The sequence below is a fragment of the Alosa pseudoharengus genome, unplaced genomic scaffold (genome assembly GCF_046254945.1).
Source record: "Alosa pseudoharengus isolate Yale_2024_CS ecotype anadromous, Long Island Sound unplaced genomic scaffold, YU_APseudo_1.1 YU_APseudo_1.1_scf_8, whole genome shotgun sequence".
Lineage (NCBI taxonomy): Eukaryota > Metazoa > Chordata > Actinopteri > Clupeiformes > Clupeidae > Alosa > Alosa pseudoharengus.
The window spans coordinates 12,729,844-12,749,843 of NW_027468870.1; the positions used below are offsets into that span (position 1 = coordinate 12,729,844).

At 46.7% G+C, this 20,000-nt stretch overlaps 1 protein-coding gene across 3 annotated transcripts in view; it reads left to right on the forward strand.

The window, feature by feature from the left end:
* The window catches only part of dacha (dachshund a), a 144,063-nt gene that overhangs the window by 58,918 nt on the left and 65,145 nt on the right, over positions 1 to 20,000 (forward strand). For all 3 annotated transcript variants that reach the window (XM_076274555.1, XM_076274556.1, XM_076274557.1), the window contains exon 2: positions 7,331 to 7,446. In XM_076274555.1, coding sequence (XP_076130670.1) covers positions 7,331 to 7,446 — 116 coding nt within the window. The remainder of the gene's footprint in view (positions 1 to 7,330; positions 7,447 to 20,000) is intronic.

Genomic DNA, 20,000 nt, shown 5'->3' on the forward strand with positions numbered 1-20,000 from the left:
TCTTCCCTTTGTAGCAGCTTTGCTTTTTCTTTCTTCCTCTTCTTCTACTTTCTCTTCATCCCTCACTTCCATACGACTCTCTGTCCTCTGCTCGGTTGCCTCTGAACACTTGGCACCCATTCTGGGTTGCTTAAGTTACGGATGTGAGGACACTGTGTGTGTGTGTGTGTGTGTGTTTCAGTGTGATTGACAGCCAGTTCTGATGAATCATCATTGGTTTAGTGTGTCAGTGCTGAATGATACGCTATCAGGAGGCTCCTGGAATCAAAAAAAACTTGTGCAAACAGGAGAGAATCTCCTTCAAAGTAAATTGTCCCTGTCAGGCTTCCGTGACTCAACCCTGAAGAGCTCTCACAAGCCACAAGTGCTGGCCGGCCCTTTTCTCCTTTCGTTAGTCCACAGCTAATTGACTGGACTTAGTGAAATGTGTGGACACAACAGTTGTTTACTGGATCAATGAAGCATTGTTACTTCTGCAGTAGTGGGCCTCGTCTTGCTCTCTTGTTTCCAGTGGAAGGTGTTTGTGTTTTCCACCGGTCATGGCAGTGCATAAACATGGCAGATGCTCGAGTGGCCGGCCTGAGATAGCAATGGTGGCGCCCGTCTTGCTCAGCCTGGCCAATGCCCTCGGGAGATCCTAATCCCCGCTCTCCCACTCTTTCACGCTCCCTCCCTAGTTATTACACAGATCCCTCACTCAGAGCCTGACCTATTGTCCATGCTGACCAAATTAAAGTGCAAATCACTCCTGTTATCATAATACGAATGCCGTCACTCATTACATGTGCCATTGCTTTATATCGGGTGACTTTTAGACGCGGGCAGTGCTTTGCACTGCATGCTGCATGCTAACTGGTAGCACTGCCTCTGAGTTTATTTAGGAGCCCGGGGAGCCATATGATTTTTTTTGCTCTTATTCGCACAAGCTGTTGTATCCAGAGAGCTGGATACACTCTGTGCGCTCCAATATATGCCGTGGCATTGGACGTTTACAGCGTCTGCTTGGCTCCTGTAGGAGGGGGAAGTATAATGTTGGAGTCTGGGCTGCAGCAGTGAGTGCGTTTGCAGACAAAGCCGCGCCAGCTTCTGGCTCCGCGCACAGTGGGATGTGGAGCTTTCAGCAGTATTGGTTGAATGCGCGGGCATATGGAGACTGGCATCTCCTGGGCATCAGTGGGCACAGCAAGCCCCACCTCGCTCTCCCCTTTCTCTCTCTCTCTCTCTCTCTCTCTCTCTCTCTCTCCCTCTCTCTCTCTCGCTCGCTCTCTCTCACTCACACTGTTGGCACTCTGGCAGCTTCTCTCCCTGGGATACGAGAGCCTTTCAAACATGAGTAATTGATGAATTGTATGCAATATGCAAATGTGAATGCATAAATCTCCTGACTGACAGCTTAATTTATGTGAGCCTTTAAGAATGCAGGATTAGATTTTAATTAAATATCTTCAAAGGCACCCTGACTCGTACATTTTTTTTTCCTTCTCTCTTTTTTTTCACCCGGGCTGGTGGCTTTGTTGTTGTTTAAACCATTTCCCATTAAAAAATTTCAAATCAGATTTGCCCCCCCCCACTCACCCACCCACCAACCCCCACCATCCAACCAGCACCCACCCTTCACCCAACTCAGCCCCTAAAACACTGCCCCCAACTCACACTTTAGTCCAAAGTTTTCCTGACTTACCAACCTCTGGCCCTCTCTTCCCCTCAATCACTCAGGCTGTTATTCTTCTTAACAAACAAACAAACAAATAAAAACAAATCTGTACTGCACAACAGTTATGGCCCAGTGTTTCCCAGTGGGCCTTGACATGAGACTTGTGCCCCAACAGAATGGGCCCGTTGGAGACTGTTGGCACTGGTTGTGAGCCTAGGACCAGCGCTGCCACTTGGTCTTGTAGCGCATTCAGCGACTTAGCGGAGAATACAGAGCCGAACAAATCTCTGATCAGTCACAGCATCCTGCCCGTGGAGGAGGAGAACTGGAGGAAACGAGCAAACGAGCGAACATGTGAACGTGCCGCCGACCGACTCCAAACCCCACCCACTCCCTCCGGGCAGGAGCTGCTTCCTAGGGGCGGTGTCAACCCCCAACCCCCCCCCCCCCCCAAAAAAAAGACCCCTCCCACCACCCTCGCTCTGCACCAATCCTGCGTCGTTTCAGCAGCTCGGGTGCACAACAGAGAGAGGCTGAGAGACGTGCAGGTGTCTTCCTGCGCATGAATATTTAATGAGGGCCGTTTAAAAGATGACAAGGGCACATTTGTGAAACTCGCCGGGAATGAAAAGTGCTTAGTAACCCACTTTAGCACCGTCTCCCCGCCCCGGCAGCACTGTCGCCGGGGATTTGCGGCGAGTGATTGGTGGCGGCGAATGCACTGACAGGGTTTTTTCTTCCGTTGGCGAGAGGTGTGTGTGTGTGTGTGGGAGGGTGGCTGGGGGGGGGGGTAGGGAGGGGAGCGTGCGGCAACGTGTGAATGACTTTTCACTGCCATCTGTTCTGTCTGCCCAACGGGACTCACCAAATCTGTGTTTGTGTGTGTGTCTCTCTTTCTTTCTCTCTCTCTCTGTGTGTGTGTGTGTGTGTGTGTGTGTGTGTGTGGAGAAAGGGGACTTGTGCTGTCTCCCAGTCTGTCTGTCTGTAGGTCTGTCTGTGAGGAGGCCCCAGTGCAGTACACACGACACAAGAGGGGGGGAGAGCGTCAAACACACACACACACACACACACACACACACACACACACACACACACACACACACACACACTCACACTCACACTTTAACACACACAAAGACTTGCACAAACTCAATCACACACTTAGACACAAACTCTCACATTTACTCACTCTCACACTTAGACACAAACACTCTCCCATTCCAATGTTTACACTCATAAATACACACACACACACACACAAACATACACACACACACGCTCATGCTCACACTTTTTCTCACTCTCACACAACCGCTGAGCATCATTAAATGTGATGGGGAGGACACTTTAAGCTGACACCCTGAAGCCTAAGAGTTGACTGAATGTACAAATAAACTAGTCAATCTTTTTGTACAAGGAATAGCTGATAATAATGACTACTTAATTAAAAACAGTAGAAACATTAATGGGTCATACGACTGGAATAAAGTCTGGGAAATGCCTCAAATTTAACCCAACAAATTTAACCCAACAAATATAACTCAACAAATATAGCCCAACATGTCACCATGGAAAAAAAAAACACTGATCCTGCAAGTGTAGAGGAGGGATTTCCACTTCCAAGACAATGTGCTATTAAGATATGCGATGTGTCCACTTAATCCTATTCTTAGATGAGAGGATCATTTCATTTAAGGAAGCACCTGTCCTGCACATGGAAAGAGCTGCTTGAACCCCAACAATACCCAGGCAAAGTGGGGCAGAATGAGCAAATGGCTTCAAGTGTCCCTGGGGGGAGAGGGGGGAGAGAGCGAGAGAGAGGGAGCGAGAGAGAGAGGGGGGGTGGAGAAAGAATCTGTACTCTTGCATTCACCTCATGGGAAAAAAAGCCTGAGTTCAGTTCTAACGACCCCAGTGGATTTTTTTTTTTCAATCTCTCTCTCTCTCTCCCTCTCTCTATCTCTCACACACTCACACACACACACACACACACACACTCAGTGGGGCTCGCCCCATGCAGGAACGCGTGGAGAAAAAAAAAGGCGACACTGCCGTGTAATAAGAACCCGAAACAAAAGATATTGTGCTGGTTGCCTCGCGCGCCTGGACTCACGGCCCGAGTGGATGGAAAGTCAAACACTTGGGAGGGGAAGAGCTCCTTTTCCTCCTCCTCTTCTTGGAGTCGTCGGCTGTGGCGGCAGCGGAAATGTCTGCTTACGCCCGCTAACACGGGCGTCCAGCAGCCGTCTGCAGGTTTCCACCCTGGTAGACCGGTCCACTTCGCTCGGTGTGGCGATGTCTCCGATTCCTGGGCTGGGCAGGGCTGACCCCACAGAACCTCACTCTGCTCTGCTCCGCCAGCTTGTTTTTTAATTTGGTTTCCTCTCCGGAAATGTTGACACATTATAGGAAAATGTTGGTAATTGATTGTTTTTCAAGACCACCACGTAGCAGGAATTATAAAGCGCCTTGTAAATTTTCAGCACTTGAAATTATTATGAGTTTATTCCATTTGTTTGGAGGAGAAAGGTTCATCAACACAAAATAATCACTTAACTTGCACTTAAATTGGTATACAAATATATATAAATATCAAAATTGGACTTTATTTAATTTTACATTATCTGTTTTATTTTACTGTACTGGACTTAAAAAAGTAATTACATTAGATAGATTAAATTCAACTCAATTTTATTGACTTTTTCACAGTCTTTTCTTTAAGAAGTTTATGTATCAAAGATTTACAACTTGAAATAAACAGCTAAACAAACACATTAGCATTTGAACGATTTTCTTTCCTTTCTTGACTGTCCTGACAACAGTTGGGATGTTGGTGCACGTTTTGTTGACTGCTGTAGAAGCTGCCATCTTGGACATGCTACAGTTAACACCATCGAGCGGTCTTGAGTTACGGACTGGCTGGCTACACCCGGAAAAGTGATTAATGTTGATTAAGCCCCCCCCCCCTCCCTTCCCCACTCTGTTTCACACGCTTGACTGTTCATAGTTTTTAATTGGATTAGTAAAAAGTGACAGTCGCGAGTGCTGTGCATTTTCATCGGTCCACTTTGAGCTGTTGACAGTCGGTGGCGACGCCAGGGGAGGTGGCGCGAGGCTTGCCCGGTGGAACACCCGGCCTCTTGAAGCGCGGTGTGGGTTCACAGGGAGTTTACCATCGATTGAAATGGCTGGCCACTCAATAGCAGATATTGCACGTAATGGAGTCGTTTTACTCCAGAAACTGCCTGTGGTTGCTCGTTCAGGCAGTACAGTGTGTATTCGGATGTACAGTATAGAGTTTGATGGAAGTTAAGCCCTCCCAATCATCATGTACTTTCTCAAGTATTTTATGACCTATTTCTTCAGACTGTGGAGCATAGCAAAAGTCTCCCAGTGGTTTGATTATTGTGTAATGCAAGCAGCCCTATCTAGAACAGGTATAATAGCAGTGGTCTGGTAGATTAAAATTCTTTTTTTTTATTATGAATGCTTTTATATAGATCCAAAACCTTTTTAGAATAGATTCAGGTTGACATCAAAAGATTGTAAAAGCTTACAGATGTGCCATAAACCATTGAGGGCATGATGTAAACGTACAGTCTTTTACATTTAACTTTATGCTCTGTCTTGTTTATCAACATCAAATGTAGCTAGACAGAGAATGATCGTGAGCTGTTTTTATTGACGTCTGACAAAATCAGTAGATCAACCATGTCCACATGTTGATGGGTTTTTTTAATGACATATCCACCTTCCTTGCGCTCACTCTAAGGCAGCCATTTTCACATTGTGTCTAGATATGGAACCAACACTACCATGGCCATTCCACTAAAGAAACATACTACAATAGCCTGGCTTTTTATCTTTTTAGCCTGGCTTTTTATCTTTTTAGCCTGGCTTTTTTATCTTTTTAGCCTGGCTTTTTATCTTTTTAGCCTGGCTTTTTATTTTTTTAGCCTGGCTTTTTATCTTTTTAGCCTGGCTTTTTATCTTTTTAGCCTGGCTTTTTTATCTTTTTAGCCTGGCTTTTTATCTTTTTAGCCTGGCTTTTTTATTGTTTTGTTACCTTTTTGTTTCATCGTTTTGTTTTATCTTTTTGTTTTGTTATCTTTTTATCAGCCTATTGGACATGAAAATGCTCAGTCTATTGTGTTTGTATTATATGTTCGTACATGTGCATAGTTGATCTAATGTTCATGGTAGACAATGGTGATGAGGTATTCCCTTTGTGTGTGTCTGCATTAATTTGTGTATATTCCTGTGTGGGAAATATGTATGGAAGTATCATGTATGGATGTGAGTGTGACGATTAATACAGGGTGTGTGTGTGTGTGTGTGTGTGTGTGTGTGTGTGTGTGTGTGTGTGTGTGTGTGTGTGTGTGTGTGTGTGTGTGTGTGTGTGTGTGAAGATCTGGGATGAGGTGTTGGGTGTTGTTGCATAACTTGAGGAAAGTTTTAGCTTGCTTCCCACTTCCTGTCCCCTTGGGGGCAGGAATCTCATCGCTCGAATTTTATACACGTACACAGGTACACATACACACACATACACACACTTAGAGGGGGGAGAGGCAGTACAATGGATGTAAGAGAGAGAGAGAGAAAGAGAGAGAGAGAGAGAGATGTGAAAACAATGTGCCTGTGCGTCGCCGAGCCCTTATCAGATAGGGTCCTGTAGGAATATGAGACTTCAAGGCATGTGCTTTTTTGGAGCTGATCGCTATCTGGCGTTCCAGGGGGCCACATTTGTATCCTGGGTCTCCTGTGTGTTCTATCGCTGCTGGATCTCAGACTACCTGCCACTGCCTAATACCCACACCCATACCACATGCATCTGTGCGTGTGACAGAGAAAGAGACTGTGTGTGTGTGTGTGTGTGTGTGAGAGAGAGAGAGAGAATGAGAAAGAGAGAGACTTACTGTGTCTGTGTGTGTGTGTGTGTGTGTGTGTGTGTGTGTGTGTGTGTGTGTGTGTGTGTGTGTGTTTGCGTTGTTTGTGTGTGTGCTTTTAGGCGAGGAAGTGTGATGGGTATTACAATAGCTTATATTTATGTTATAGCACACAGGCCAGGAAGCAGTGTGTGTGTGTGTGTGTGCGTGTGTGCATGTGTGCAGTTTTATGTAGGCCAGTGAGAAAGAGAATGAGAAAATGTATGTGTTTGTTTGTGGGGGGTAGAATGACTGCATCATGCTGTAATGGAGAAACCTTTTCATTGGTCACTGATTCATCTCGCATTGCGTTATACCTATTTTTCTTCTGTGTCACTGAATCAGGACATTCTAAAGGACTTTACTTTAGAGACTTAGCCTTGGCCTTCACATAATAACTTTAGATTTGTGATTTATATATAGCATACATTTTTTTTCCTAAAGAGGTAAAACGAGGCCTATTATTTATTTCTCTCTCTCTCTCCCTCCCTTACACACACTCTTTCTCTGTCTTTTTCTCACGCTTCCATTTAAGCAATTAGAAGTGTTGTTTACAATATCTGTGAACACTGGGATCATTGTTTACCAGAAATCTAAATTGCACGAAGGATGTCTTTGGATAATGGTGCACTGAGAGTTGATTTTTGTTAATACACGGTGTGATGAACTAAACTGTGAAATATGTATTTACTTCATTAAATGAATTAAAGTTTTATAACCAGGTCCTTCTCTCTCTCTCTCTCTCTCTCAGCTCCAGGCCCGGTCGCCCTCCCAAGCGTTCCCTAGGGGTGCCCATGCAGGACAGCTCCAGGCTCCTGCCCCATGGTGTCCACGGCCTGCTCTCCCCCGGCCTGCTCTCCCACACAGGTGAGCCACTGCCCCCAGTCCTCCCTGTATCCTCTGGCCATCATGACCCCCCCCCCCCACACACACACACACACATCATCATCACTCTTGCCACCCAAACATGTAGTCCCACCAGCTGGGATGTGTCTTTGTCCCCCGGCACCATCTCTCCGGTCTGCCGCTGGTCCTTCATGCCCCTCTCTCTGCTCTGCCCTCTCTCCGGTCTGCCGCTGGTCCTTCATGCCCCTCTCTCCGGTCTTCTCCCCGCTCCACTGCAGCCACCTGGAGGAAGCCTTCACCTGATGGTGGTGGGGGTGGTTCTCATCCTTTCCACCATCCTCTCATATGCCTCTCCAGAGCCTCCTGTACCAGGTCCTTAACACTAAACCTCTGAGACATGAAACCCAGAAAGTGGTGAACTAGATCAGACCGGCCGGACCAGACCCGGGCCACATGGGTTCTAGAATTTGGAGCAAGCACGGAAGGATGCTAAGAGCCACATCTGCTAGCCTTGTTGCTAGCGGTGCACTCTGGGAGTGAGGTCCACACTGCACAGCTGTCCAGCTACACTGTCTCTCCGTTACACAACCTTGAGCGAGCTTCCTACATTGAAAACCTGAATGTGGTGAAAAATAGACAGAGGACACCTTCCCGCTCCCCCGCACCCCCCCCCCCCCCCACACACACACACACACACCCAAACACAAGAGACTATTTTCTCTCACACATTAATTATGCAGCAAAAAGTGGCAGTATAAATAGTGCTGACTTTGTCTCCCTTTATGTTTGGGGTTCATTTGGTACTAATCTAGCAAAGGTTCTGATATTTCTGTTTTAAGGTCTTCCTCTGTCCCCCCCTTCTCTGTTTTTGTCCATGCTCTCTCTCTCTCTCTCTCTCTCTCTCTGTGGTCTGCCTTTTTCCCTTTTCTTCTCTCCCCTCGCTGCTCATCTCTCCTCTCCTCCCACTCCTCCTCCTCCTTCTGCAAATCAGCTCCTATTGATTTTCGCCCTCTGTCCTTCAGTGGACACGGCTGCGTCTCAAACAGAGGTTAAACTATTGGATTTCTGTTGCGCTTTCTCACACATGTATTTGTTCTCTCTCCCTCTCTCTCTCTCTCTCTTTCTTTATCTCTCGCTCTCTTTGTCATGTTGCTTTTAAAAAAAAAACGTTCCTATATTTAATGTGTATTCTTCATTTCACTTTTAAAAATCAGTTTACTTTTCTTTCCCGTCATTGTTCCATACTATTGTACACACACACACACACACACACATACATACAGACACACACACACATGCATAGACACATGCTGTGTGTGTGTGTGTGTGTGTGTTCGTGTGTCTGTGTTTGTACTCTTTGTGTGCGTGCATCTGTGTGTGTGTGTGTGTGTGTGTGTGTGTGTGTGTGTGTGTGTGTGTGTGTGTGTATCTGTGTGTGTCTGAGTGTGTGTGTGTGTTTGTGTCCTCTCTGGCGGTGCATGTGGTCAGCTCCCTCCAGCAGACTGCAGGCGGGCACCCGGTTGTCTTCCTCCGGTCTCCTTTCCTCTCCGGATTGCTGATGGTAGTGGCAATTTAGCCCTCACAATGGCCAGCTTGGCTATTGATCCAAACAGCCGCGAGCCCCGAGCAGTCAGTTAGCGATGGGACTGATTGATTTCAGATGACGCGTGTTATTATGTGTGTGTGTGTGTGTGTGTGTGTGTGTGTGTGTGTCGCTCACCCCTGGCCCATCCTCCCACCCCCCTCCACTTCCTTATTCAGTAAGCATCTGCATTCTCCCAAATGTCTCACTGGCATGTCTGTGTGTCCTCCTGAGAAACATTGCTTATGCTTTTATTTCGCTTTGCTCTAATTATAAAGAAGCACTCAAGTATTTTTCAGTATTGACATATGTAAATAATTAGATTTGTTGTTTTAAACTATTTGATTTAGATATGTGTGTGTATGTTTACATGCATGCGTGTGTGTGTGTGTGTGTGTGTGTGTGCTTGTGGATGTGTGTGTGTGTGTGTGTGTGTGTGTGTGTGTGTGTGTGTGTGTGTGTGTGTGTGTGTGTGCACTTTGTATTTTATCTGCAGTAGTCAATTTATCACAAGATACATTTTGATGTCTGACTGCGCATAAGAGCTGCCTGTCTGATCCTGGACCAGATTAAAGATTTCTGCCGCTTGCACACTCCTAGTATTGCAGGAGGCATGAGCATTAGGTAAAGGACACATTTAATTCCTTTGATATGTGCCAAGCATTTCACAGCACCTCAACAAACATTACCGTCACTGGCCGTGAAACAGGATAACATTCCCCTCAATCAAATTCATTTAATTTAATTGGTAAACCAATTCAATTGAAAATGCACAAAGAGAACTGTGGAGGTGTTGTGTGTGTGTGTGTGTGTGTGTGTGTGTGTGTGTGTGTGTGTGTGTGTGTGTGTGTGTGTGTATGTGTGTGTGTGTGTGTGTGTGTGTGGCCTTGTTTTTGAGATTCAGGCTTCAGTTATTTTCCTCGTGCACCGCTGCTGTAGATTATGGCATAGAGTTGGCGGTCTGTGTGTGTGTTTGTGTTTGTGTGTGTGTGTGTGTGTGTGTGTGTGTGTGTGTGTGTGTGTGTGTGTGTGTGTGTGTGTGTGTGTGTGTGTGTGTGTGTGTGTGTGTGTGGTGGGGTGACAGTATTCCTGAAAGCCCCTGCATTAAGTTAATGGGACATCCTGCTGATCTGTTCAACAGAGGCTCAGTGTTGTTTTTTTCCACTGCTACAGACAAACCACACCGTTATGTATGCATGAGGGAGGGATCTCACACACAGACACACACACACACACACACACCACAGGTAACAGAGGACAGAACACACTCGCCGACCTCTCACTTACGTGTCAAAGAACCACACACACACACATATAATGACTCCTCTAGCGTCTGTCATCATCTTCAGCATCTTTATCATCATCCTCATCCTCATCTTCCTCATGATCATCACCACATTTTACATTACAATTCTAATCATTTGTCACTGTTGAGGTTTTTGTGGGATCATGAGGATAGATGACGTTCAGATACATCACAGTAGCACGTCGTTTGTCTTCATCTAGTCGTGAACTTTACAAATCAGTTCAGACAACTGCGAGGGAATTCACTTGAGAGAAATGAAGAAGAAAAAAAAAATCTTTCCAAAGAATTTAATTAGTAAATGTACTAATAATAGTAGGCGTCACTTGGCAGTGAACATGTGTGCCACACTGGGTTGCACGAGGCAGCAGTTACTTGGAGTAAGAGCACATTTGCGACTGCGCCTTAACAGATTTTGATCAGAGTTGTCGTTTAATTATTACCAGCAATTTACGCTGTTATTTCCACCTAATGCTACAATTAGTCACCCTGGAGGAGCGGGTGCTGGGGACTTAATGGCGTCTGATCGTTGCTCTGTTGCAGAGAGATCTGTCCTGCCGAGGGAGAGAGAAATTGGGAAGTGCTCACTGGGGACCAACAGTTGTTTTTTTTTTTTTTGTTCTGTTTTGTTTTGTTTCTTCCCCCACCCCACCATCCTCCTCCTCCTCTTTTCTTCTATTCCTCCTCTTCGAGTGAGTCCCTCATTGGCAGCTGCACGAGTGGAGGAGCATAGAGAAGGAGGGAGGAAGAGAGAGAGAGAGAGAGGGGGGGGGGAGCAAATGGCACAAATGCGAAGCGCGTGTTAGTGGGTTTTGTTTTGGCGTTTGGTTTCCTGGATTGCTGTTGACAGAAACATCAGAAGGCTCTGCTGCTCTGGGGAACTGAACAAACAGCAGGAATTAGGATGCCCCCCCCCCCTATCCTCCTCCAACCACCACCACCCCTCTCCACCTCCCTCTCCTTCCACTACTGCCTTAACACACACACCCCCACCCCCATCACCACCCTGTACTGGCTCAGTCATCATGTAAAACATGAGTCCCTCTTCTCCACTTGCTCTCTCAAAGAGCAATTCACTGCCTCGTCCATGGAGACAGAGGAGAGCTTTAATATGTAGACAAAGGGGGGAGATGAAGGAGAGAAAGAGAGAGAGAGAGAGAGATAGACAAACAGAGAAAGAGAGAAAGAGAAGAGAGAACAAATCTGCATGGGCAGAAAAAGGGAGGGCGGAAGCGAGAGAGTGAGTTGCAGAAAAAAGAGACAGAGAGGAGAACGAGAGAAGTGCGAGGTGAGACCTGGAGCCACTTTAATGTGCCTTTATTGAAACATCAACAAACCACTTCGGTCTTCATTAAAGTTTCAACAAACCATAACGCGTCTCACTAGCAAACGCAGCGAAAGCTGCCATTACATTACAGCACCGAGCAGTCCCATAACGCACCTCACCAGGGAGATAGAGAGACACAGAGAGAAAGAGATGAAGAGATAAACTGATGAAGAGAGATTGGAGCGATAGGAGCCACACTTTTGGCACTTCGGGCTTCTGATGTTCCACTTCCAAAGTCTTCACATAGATAAATATCTGTCACTCTCAAACATTTAGTGCCGTTGCCAAAAAACATGAAATATAATCCCGGTGTGGCCTAAATATGCTCAAAGTTCCACCACACACTGTAAGGTCTTGTGATGAGTGTTCGAATAAATAAACAAGCTGGTTTAATTAATGTTTCACTGCTTGGCAGACTTCAGTGCACATTTTTTGGGAGGTGATGGAGGGAGGTTATTTTCCCCTCCACTAAAAGGAGAAGAGGGTAGAAGGAGGAGGAGGAGGAGGAGGAGAGAGAGTGTCTTGTCACTCCTCTTGTTGCTCCTCTTCCTCACCCCCCTGGTTCCTGCCCCTCCATCTCTCTGATAGGTGCTGTTGAAAGATAAGCAGAGACGTGCTGTACCGATGGGGCTGGTGCTAAGAGAAGAGTGTCTGCCTCTCTCTCTCTCTCTCTCTTTTTTCTCTTCTGCTCCTTCTGCCCTCTCCTGTTTTCTCTCTTTTTCATCCATCTGTCACTCTCCTCTTTCTTCTCTCGCTCTTCTCTGTCTTTCGCTCTTATTTTCTGTCACATACCTTTGCACACACACAGTAACACACACACACACACACACACACACAGGTCAATGCCTTTCCCTATCACATTCTTGAACAAATAGTCACACACTTACATTGTGTCTACCTTTCTGTCCTCCATCATACTCTGACACTCACACTCTGTTCTATCTCTCTCTCTCCTTCTCTTTCTGTCCCTCTTTCCTCCCCCCTTCAGCTCTCTCTCTCTCTCTCTCTCTCTCTCTCTCTCTCTCTCTCTTTCCTTTCTCTCCCTCTCTGTGGGTGAAAACAATCGCAGGGCCTCGCCGGTGACTTTGATGAATGGCATGTCCCACTGGGGGCAGCTCCTCCATCTGCTAGCCCCCCCTGAAAACTGGGAGGAGTGCCTGCTACCCACCCACCCATCTCCCCACCCCCCTACTTCTGCCAACCCCACTTCCCAACCCAGTCCCCCCACCCCAGTCCACTCCAGCCCAACCCAGTCCCCCCACCCCAGTCCACCCCACCCCCCAGTCCCCTTTCCCACTCTGTCCACACTCACTCCACTCCGCTCTGATAAATAGATAGATAGATAGATAGATAGATAGATAGATAGATAGATAGATAGATAGATAGATACTTTATTGATCCCCAGGGGAAATTCAAGAAATAGTGTTTAAGTCTGTCACTGCAGTCTCATAGCTTTGCTCTGCTCTCTTCTCTTCTACTCTTTTTTCACTTACTCTCTTCTGTTTTCCTGCTGGGCTTTAGCTGTTCCTCTCTCTCTCTCTCTCTCTCTCCCCCCCCTCTCTCTCTTCCTCTCTTCCTCTCTCTCTCCCTATGCTATACTATTGATTTCCCTAACTGAGGCCCGGCATTTCAGATCTAGGGGTGTATGTTCACAGACACGTCATGTGTGTGAGATTTCATTTGATTTGATTTATTTTTCCTTGACTGTTCATCATGTTAACTAAAATGTAATAATGTTGATTGTTACAGAGTTGTGGTCATTACAGTATGACAAATAGCACACAATAAATAAACAGATTAAACACAAGTTAAATATGCATCACATGTAGGCTCACAAAGATAATAAAGATGTATAAAAGTGCATACTATAATGTGACAGTGATGAAGTGTGTGAGTGTAAGTGCACTTCCTTCTGAGGGACCCTGGCACACACACACACACTTAGCCACGGAGAGAAAGCTGCTGGCTTCTGCTCACACCGCTCACATCGGCTGGTTTCTAGGAAACAGGGGGGAAAAAAACAAAACAAAAATCGGGCAAAAAGACAACCAGACAACAGACAGAAAATAAGTGCTTCCAGTTGTCTGTTTAATTGTGCTGTGGAGATGCTGCAGCTGTGGCATGGGCTCCCCAGCGGTGCGGAGAGGGCCCTGGGGCCGCATGCGGCCCGGTGCGGTGCAGAACGCTGCGGCGCAGCCATAGCACAACCGTGGTGCGCGGTGGAAAGGGTTAAGGCTGCCGGAGGAATAAGCGGGAATAAATAAAACATGGAGATCTGTTTAGTGACATATGGGCCGGCCCAGCCCTCACACATGCTAATGAACCAGCGAGCCAGGGACCTACTCAGGGAACGAGAGAGAGACAGGAGAAAGAGGGAAAGAGGGGAGAGAGAGAAAAAAGAGGGAAGAGAGAGAGAGAAAGAGGGAGAGAGAGAGGGATATAGATATCACAAGCAGTTGGTAACTGATGAAAGAGAGATGGAAGGTCCTAATCTGTGTTCCCTCATCCGTTTGAGTGTCTTAATAGAGACAAAACACTACAAAGGGAAGGGGAATGGCTTAAAGAAACCTTTATATATATATGTAGTTGCTAAGGCCAGTGACCAATAATGCAGTTCATTTTTTTCCCAAACACTCCAAGTATTTCAAGTGCACTACGAGCCCTGTATCTCCACCATAGATATGCTATCTAGTGTTGCATACCTGACATTCCTCCAGTGTGCCTTCACCATGAAACATTTCTGGCGCGTTATGGAGGCCAGATGTCTCCGCCTTACATCACAGATTGATGGAGTGAGTTGCAGGCTGCACAGGGGATGGGGGCTCCGCCCGGAGAAGAGCAATAAGCAGCTTTGCCTTTTGGAGGAGGCGGGGGAACACATGCTGATTGCACATATGCATAGGATGGGATAAGGTGGGGGAATCAGATTGTGTAGGTGGTAGTAGAGCTCACAGATATCTTTGTTTAATGAAGGATCAGGGATAGGTGTGTGTGTGTGTGTGTGTGTGTGTGTGTGTGTGTGTGTGTGTGTGTGTGTGTGTTGTCTCAAAAGCCATTACTAATTTAGGCAGACTGTTAAAACGCAGACATCATAATGAAAGAGAGAAATGGAGAGAGAGAGAGATGATTAGTACTTACTTTCCATTCTTTTCTCTTCTGTGTATCTCCAGTCTGGTCTGTCTAATGATCGGTTAAGTGGGAAAAGTGGAAGGGAGAATGCTAGTTGAGCGTTTTTCCATATTGTAATCTTTCTTCTTCTTGTGAGTCTTCGTCTCCCACTTCTTTTTTCTGCTCTTCTACTTGACAGCGTTTCAGTTTGACAGGTATCAAGCTCAAATCAGTGACAGTTTCAGTCCAAGAAAGTGCCTCAGGACGTGGGTAATGTCTAGCATGAGCTAACACAGACCACCAGCAGACGATGGCCTCTCAACTGCTATGATTCAACTGTTGCATTTCTACACCCTCAGCCCAGAAAATGGCATTTTTCATATGGACTCCAGAAGAGTTTTGAGGGGCACGGAACCCAAATCAAGCCACCAGTTCACATGATAAACTAATATTTAAAAAGACCTAGCGAGGTCTCATTTTTTATTTAAAACTAGATGGACTGGTTTCTTTATATATATATATGACTGTATATATATATATATATACATATATATATATATATATATATATATATATATATATAATTTATATATTTCCTTCATATGGTGCAGCTCTCACCTGCTCCCCACTGTCTATGGGCCGTGGCAGTGGCCTCCTTATCAGCCTTTACAGTTGGCAGTATTAGCTCTATAATTAGCCATTTAATTAGCAGCTTCTTCATGAGTGACAGTTTGAAGCCAGTGACTCACGTTCAAGACTTCTCCTATCTGCGTGGCGCGCGCGTGTTTTTCTGCTGCGGGCGACATGTGAAGACAGATTCACCCCCACCGGTTCTAACCCCCCCCCCCCCCCCAACCATCACCACCACCCTCTCCCTTCTCCAGATCCTCATATCCAACACCACCCCCTACGCCATCATCGCTAACTCCTGTTTGAAATGTGTCACACTAAGAGACAGTTCTTATGAAAGCCACCCCACCTCTGCTGCTGTTTGTGTGTGTGTGTGTGTTTGTGTGTGTTTTTGTGTGTGTGTCAATGTGTGTCAATGTGTGTCAATATGTGTGTGTGTGTGTTTGTGTGTCTTGAAGGGATGTACAGTGTGATGGCCCTGTGGAGTTAGTAAGCCGTAGGGGTTCTGCTAATCTGCTGTCAAATGATAGGTTTTGTGTGAATTAAAATTCCCAGAAAATTAGAGGAGAAGCTAAAACATATTCTTCCATTTTAAATTGAGAAGTGCAAGATTAGGACAGGTTCTTTGGATAGCAACAAACAACTAGTAAATTAAATATGAACTTTTAATGAAATACTTGACTACCCGGATTAAGCATCAGCTATTTTTCACCTGCCGAATCCTCTACCCATGACCCTAATGTTAAAGCCCACTTCACACCTATCCAATCCCATTTTTCAGTAAGATCGTATTTGTCTAGATATTTCAAATATGAAATATCAAATATTCAAATAAGACTGTAGAGCATTTATTTCCTAAGAGTTGTTAAGGAAAGTCTTCCATTGGACCACGTATGGTTGGATTATTAATGTGTATAAATATTAAGAGTTCTCACAACGATTACTGTGTATGTGTGTGTGTGTGTGTGTGTGTGTGTGTCAGCCATCACAAGGATCTGGCAGCATGTGCCTGTGTGCATTTATATCACAGCCTGGGAAAGGGGGCTTCACCCTTTTGGGTGCCCAGATACAGACTGCTTTGAAGAGTCCATAGGAGCACAGGAATGTCACATCCCTTACTATCTCTCTCTCTCTCTCTCTCTCTCTCTCTCTCTCTCTCTCTCTCTCTCTATCTCTCTCTAAGGGCGAATCTGAAAATAGAACCCGCTGGGCAGTCTGAAGGACACACACACACACACACACACACACACACACACACTTTCACTCTCTCTCACACACAGAGCAGAGAACAGAAGAGAGAGTGTGGAGTCTGTCCTTTTGTGGGTTTCTCCCAGAGTTTCATTTGGGCCTGAGCTGGCTTGGCCGGCGAGTCGCAGACCATCAGGACCGGAGTGAGCGAGCAAAAAAAAAAAAAAAAAAATGGGCTCAGCATCCTGCAGATGAGGTTATTCATTTTGACAGTACAGTATGTAAATGCCCGCTTTACTGCTTACACTGCTACTTACCCCTGCGTACGGCACGTTGACATTTCATCCCCCCTCCTGCTGTGGCGGGAAAAAAAGGAATAAGAAAGGAAAGGCACGTCGATAGCGCATCAATAAAGTCGCACTAATTTCTACTCGCCAGGCCCAAGAGTTGCCGGCATCTGCACAATTTTTTCCTACATCAAAGTTTGCGATCGGGCTCTGCTAATCTGGCATTAAAATGAGAGAGAGAGGGAGAGGGAAAGAGAGAGGGAGCACGAAAAGGTGACCTTGTCCAAATTAATAAGCCAGTGGCGAAACGTGCTTTCAACATGTAAAAGGTTAAGCAAAGGTTGGCCTTCAACTGTGGCGCATAGACAGACAAGCATACCCCTCCCCTCCTCTTCTCTCCTCTCCTCTCTCTCCCCATCTCCCTCTCATTCCCCCCTCCCCTCTCTCTCTCTCTCTCTCTCTCGGTGGCTGTGACAGATTCCTGGGCTGTGGGGGAGTGGGAGAATGCCCCCTGCGGGACGTCTTTGTTAAGCAGGGCTCGGGGCTGGCCCCTCTGATATAACATTATCACACGCGGGAGCTGAAGGCCTGGCCCCTCACTGGGACACCACTCTCTCTCACACACACACACTGGCAGAGCAACACACACACACACAAACACACACACAAACATTGACATACAAACATATGCACACACACACACACACACACACACACACACACACACACACACACACACACACACACACACACACACACACACACACACAGAGACACATAACACAAACCCAAAACACAGACACAAACAAAGTCCATTGAATGCATACACCCATAAATAAAAAGTGCAGATTATACATTATATTTTTGACGCACGCTATGATGAATTTATCACGCATATCTCGCACATATAGAGGCATGTACACACACACACACACACAGACCCTTTTATCCTCCCACTCACAATTCTCAGGATCCTGTCTATTGTTGCGTGACAGTTAGGTCACCCCCACATCAGGTCATCCTTACACACGCACACTCTCACACACACACACACACACACACACACACACATACACGCACACAAACAAACAATTCAAAAACACACAAAGAAACATACATACACACATGCACACACCTACACACACTCATATGCGCGCACACACACACTTCTAATCCACAGAGGGGCCCTCTGCACAGAAACCTTGGCCTGACAGCCAGTATGCCACGCAACACCAAGCACAAAATCTCCACTCAGCATCGAGTCTGTAGTCTGCCTGCTTTCCCTAGGGGTCTACACACACACACACACACACACACACACACACACTGCCACCTGTGTGGCAGGTCTTTTGGGAGCTCCCCAGTTGGGCCCGGAGCAGTGACAGTGAGCACTGAGGAAAGTGAAGCCATCTGCATCAGTGCATGCAGCAGCCTCCGATAGGAGCGACCTGCCCAGCGCACCTGCATCAGCTCACCTGCATCAGCGCATGCAGCAGCCTCCGATAGGAGCGACCTGCCCAGCGCACCTGCATCAGCTCACCTGCATCAGCGCATGCAGGAGCCTCCGATAGGAGCGACCTGCCTAGCGCACCTGCCGGTCATCAAACCAATCTACACTAGCCCATTTCTCTCCTTCTATCGCTCTCTCTCTCTCTGGCATGTCTCACTCTTTCCCTATCTCTCTTCCTCTCTTTATCTCTCTCTCTCTCTCTCTCTCTCTCTCTCTCTCTCTCTTATCTTTAGGTCTCTCTCTTTCTCTGTCTTTGTGCCAGTTTCTGTCTTTTTCACGCTCTCTTGTCTGATTCTTTCACAAACACACACAAACACAGCTCTCTCTGTCTTTTCCTCTTTTTCTTTCTCTCTCTCTATCACAAGTGCACACATGACACACAGACACACACACACTCTGTCTCTCACACCCTCTTCCACCCTCTGACTGAATACATGTGTGTGTGTGTGTGTGTGTGTGTGTGTGTGTGTGTGTGTGTGCGTGTGTGCGTGTGCGTGTGTGCGCGCGAGTGTGTGTGTTCCGTGTGGGTAACGAGCGGGCTGGTTACTCCATTACGAGGCGGACTGGGCTGGGAGTCGGAGTTCGCCGGCCGTGCCTTCTCCGGCCACTCGAGTGAATCAGTCAAATTATCGAGTGGCAAAACTAATTCAGTGCCCGGGGGCTTGCCTGGCCTGCCACTTCCCATAAGCCGGCCCTTCAGTCAGCCGCCCCCCTGTTTTTATTCCGTCCTCTTGTTTCATTTATTATGGCTATTGGAGCTAATCCGACCAGCAAACCCCCAGCCTGTGTGCCTGTCACTATTGTTTCGCTTCTTCATTCGACGCTCACCCCCCCCCCCCTCCCCCTCCCCTTCGCCCCTCTCTTTACACTCACTGACACACACACACACACACACACAAACACACACACACACACACCATGCCCATCACCACCGGCCCGGCTCCCCTCCCAAACAGGGGGGTGGCGTTCAGCAGGAGCTCTGCTCTTTGAGTCCCAGACTCCCCTGCTTCTCTCTGTGTGCTCAGCTGACAGGTGGAGCGAGGTTTGGGAGAGGAGAGAGAGAGAAAGAAAGAGAGACAGAGAGAGAGAGAGAGAGAGAGAGAGAGAGAGAGAGAGAGAGAGAGAGATGGCTGTGCTCATCAATCAAATGAGAGTAGTTTCGACGGGTTTGGCCCTCTCCTGATGGCGGGAGCTGCCTTTGTGCTCTTCACACTCGTTTTCTTTTTTTCTCTGTCTTCCCTTCTTTTAATCTCCCCTCATGCAAATAGGCTTGTATCTACCTTTTGATTTTTTTTGGAAAGTTGTCAAACTTGTAAAATAACTTTCCCCCCCCTCATTTGACTGGGCTTGAACTGACTTCCTCTGTAAGCAGTGCTCTTTAGTGCTTAATTTAACAGTGATATATTGTTCGTTTTATGAGCTGTTTCAAAAGGGAAGCGATGAATTATGGTTGTGTAATCTCTGGACAGTTCGCTGTTCCCAGTACACCCTATCAAGAGTCATAGAAGGTCAGTGGGTGTGGACTATAAAGCTCACTGTGTGGCCTGACCACAATGCACTGGCCGTGTGGACAAATGGAACTGGACACAATCCTGTCCACACTCATGTAGGTGGTGCTGCACAGGGGTAAGATGACAAGG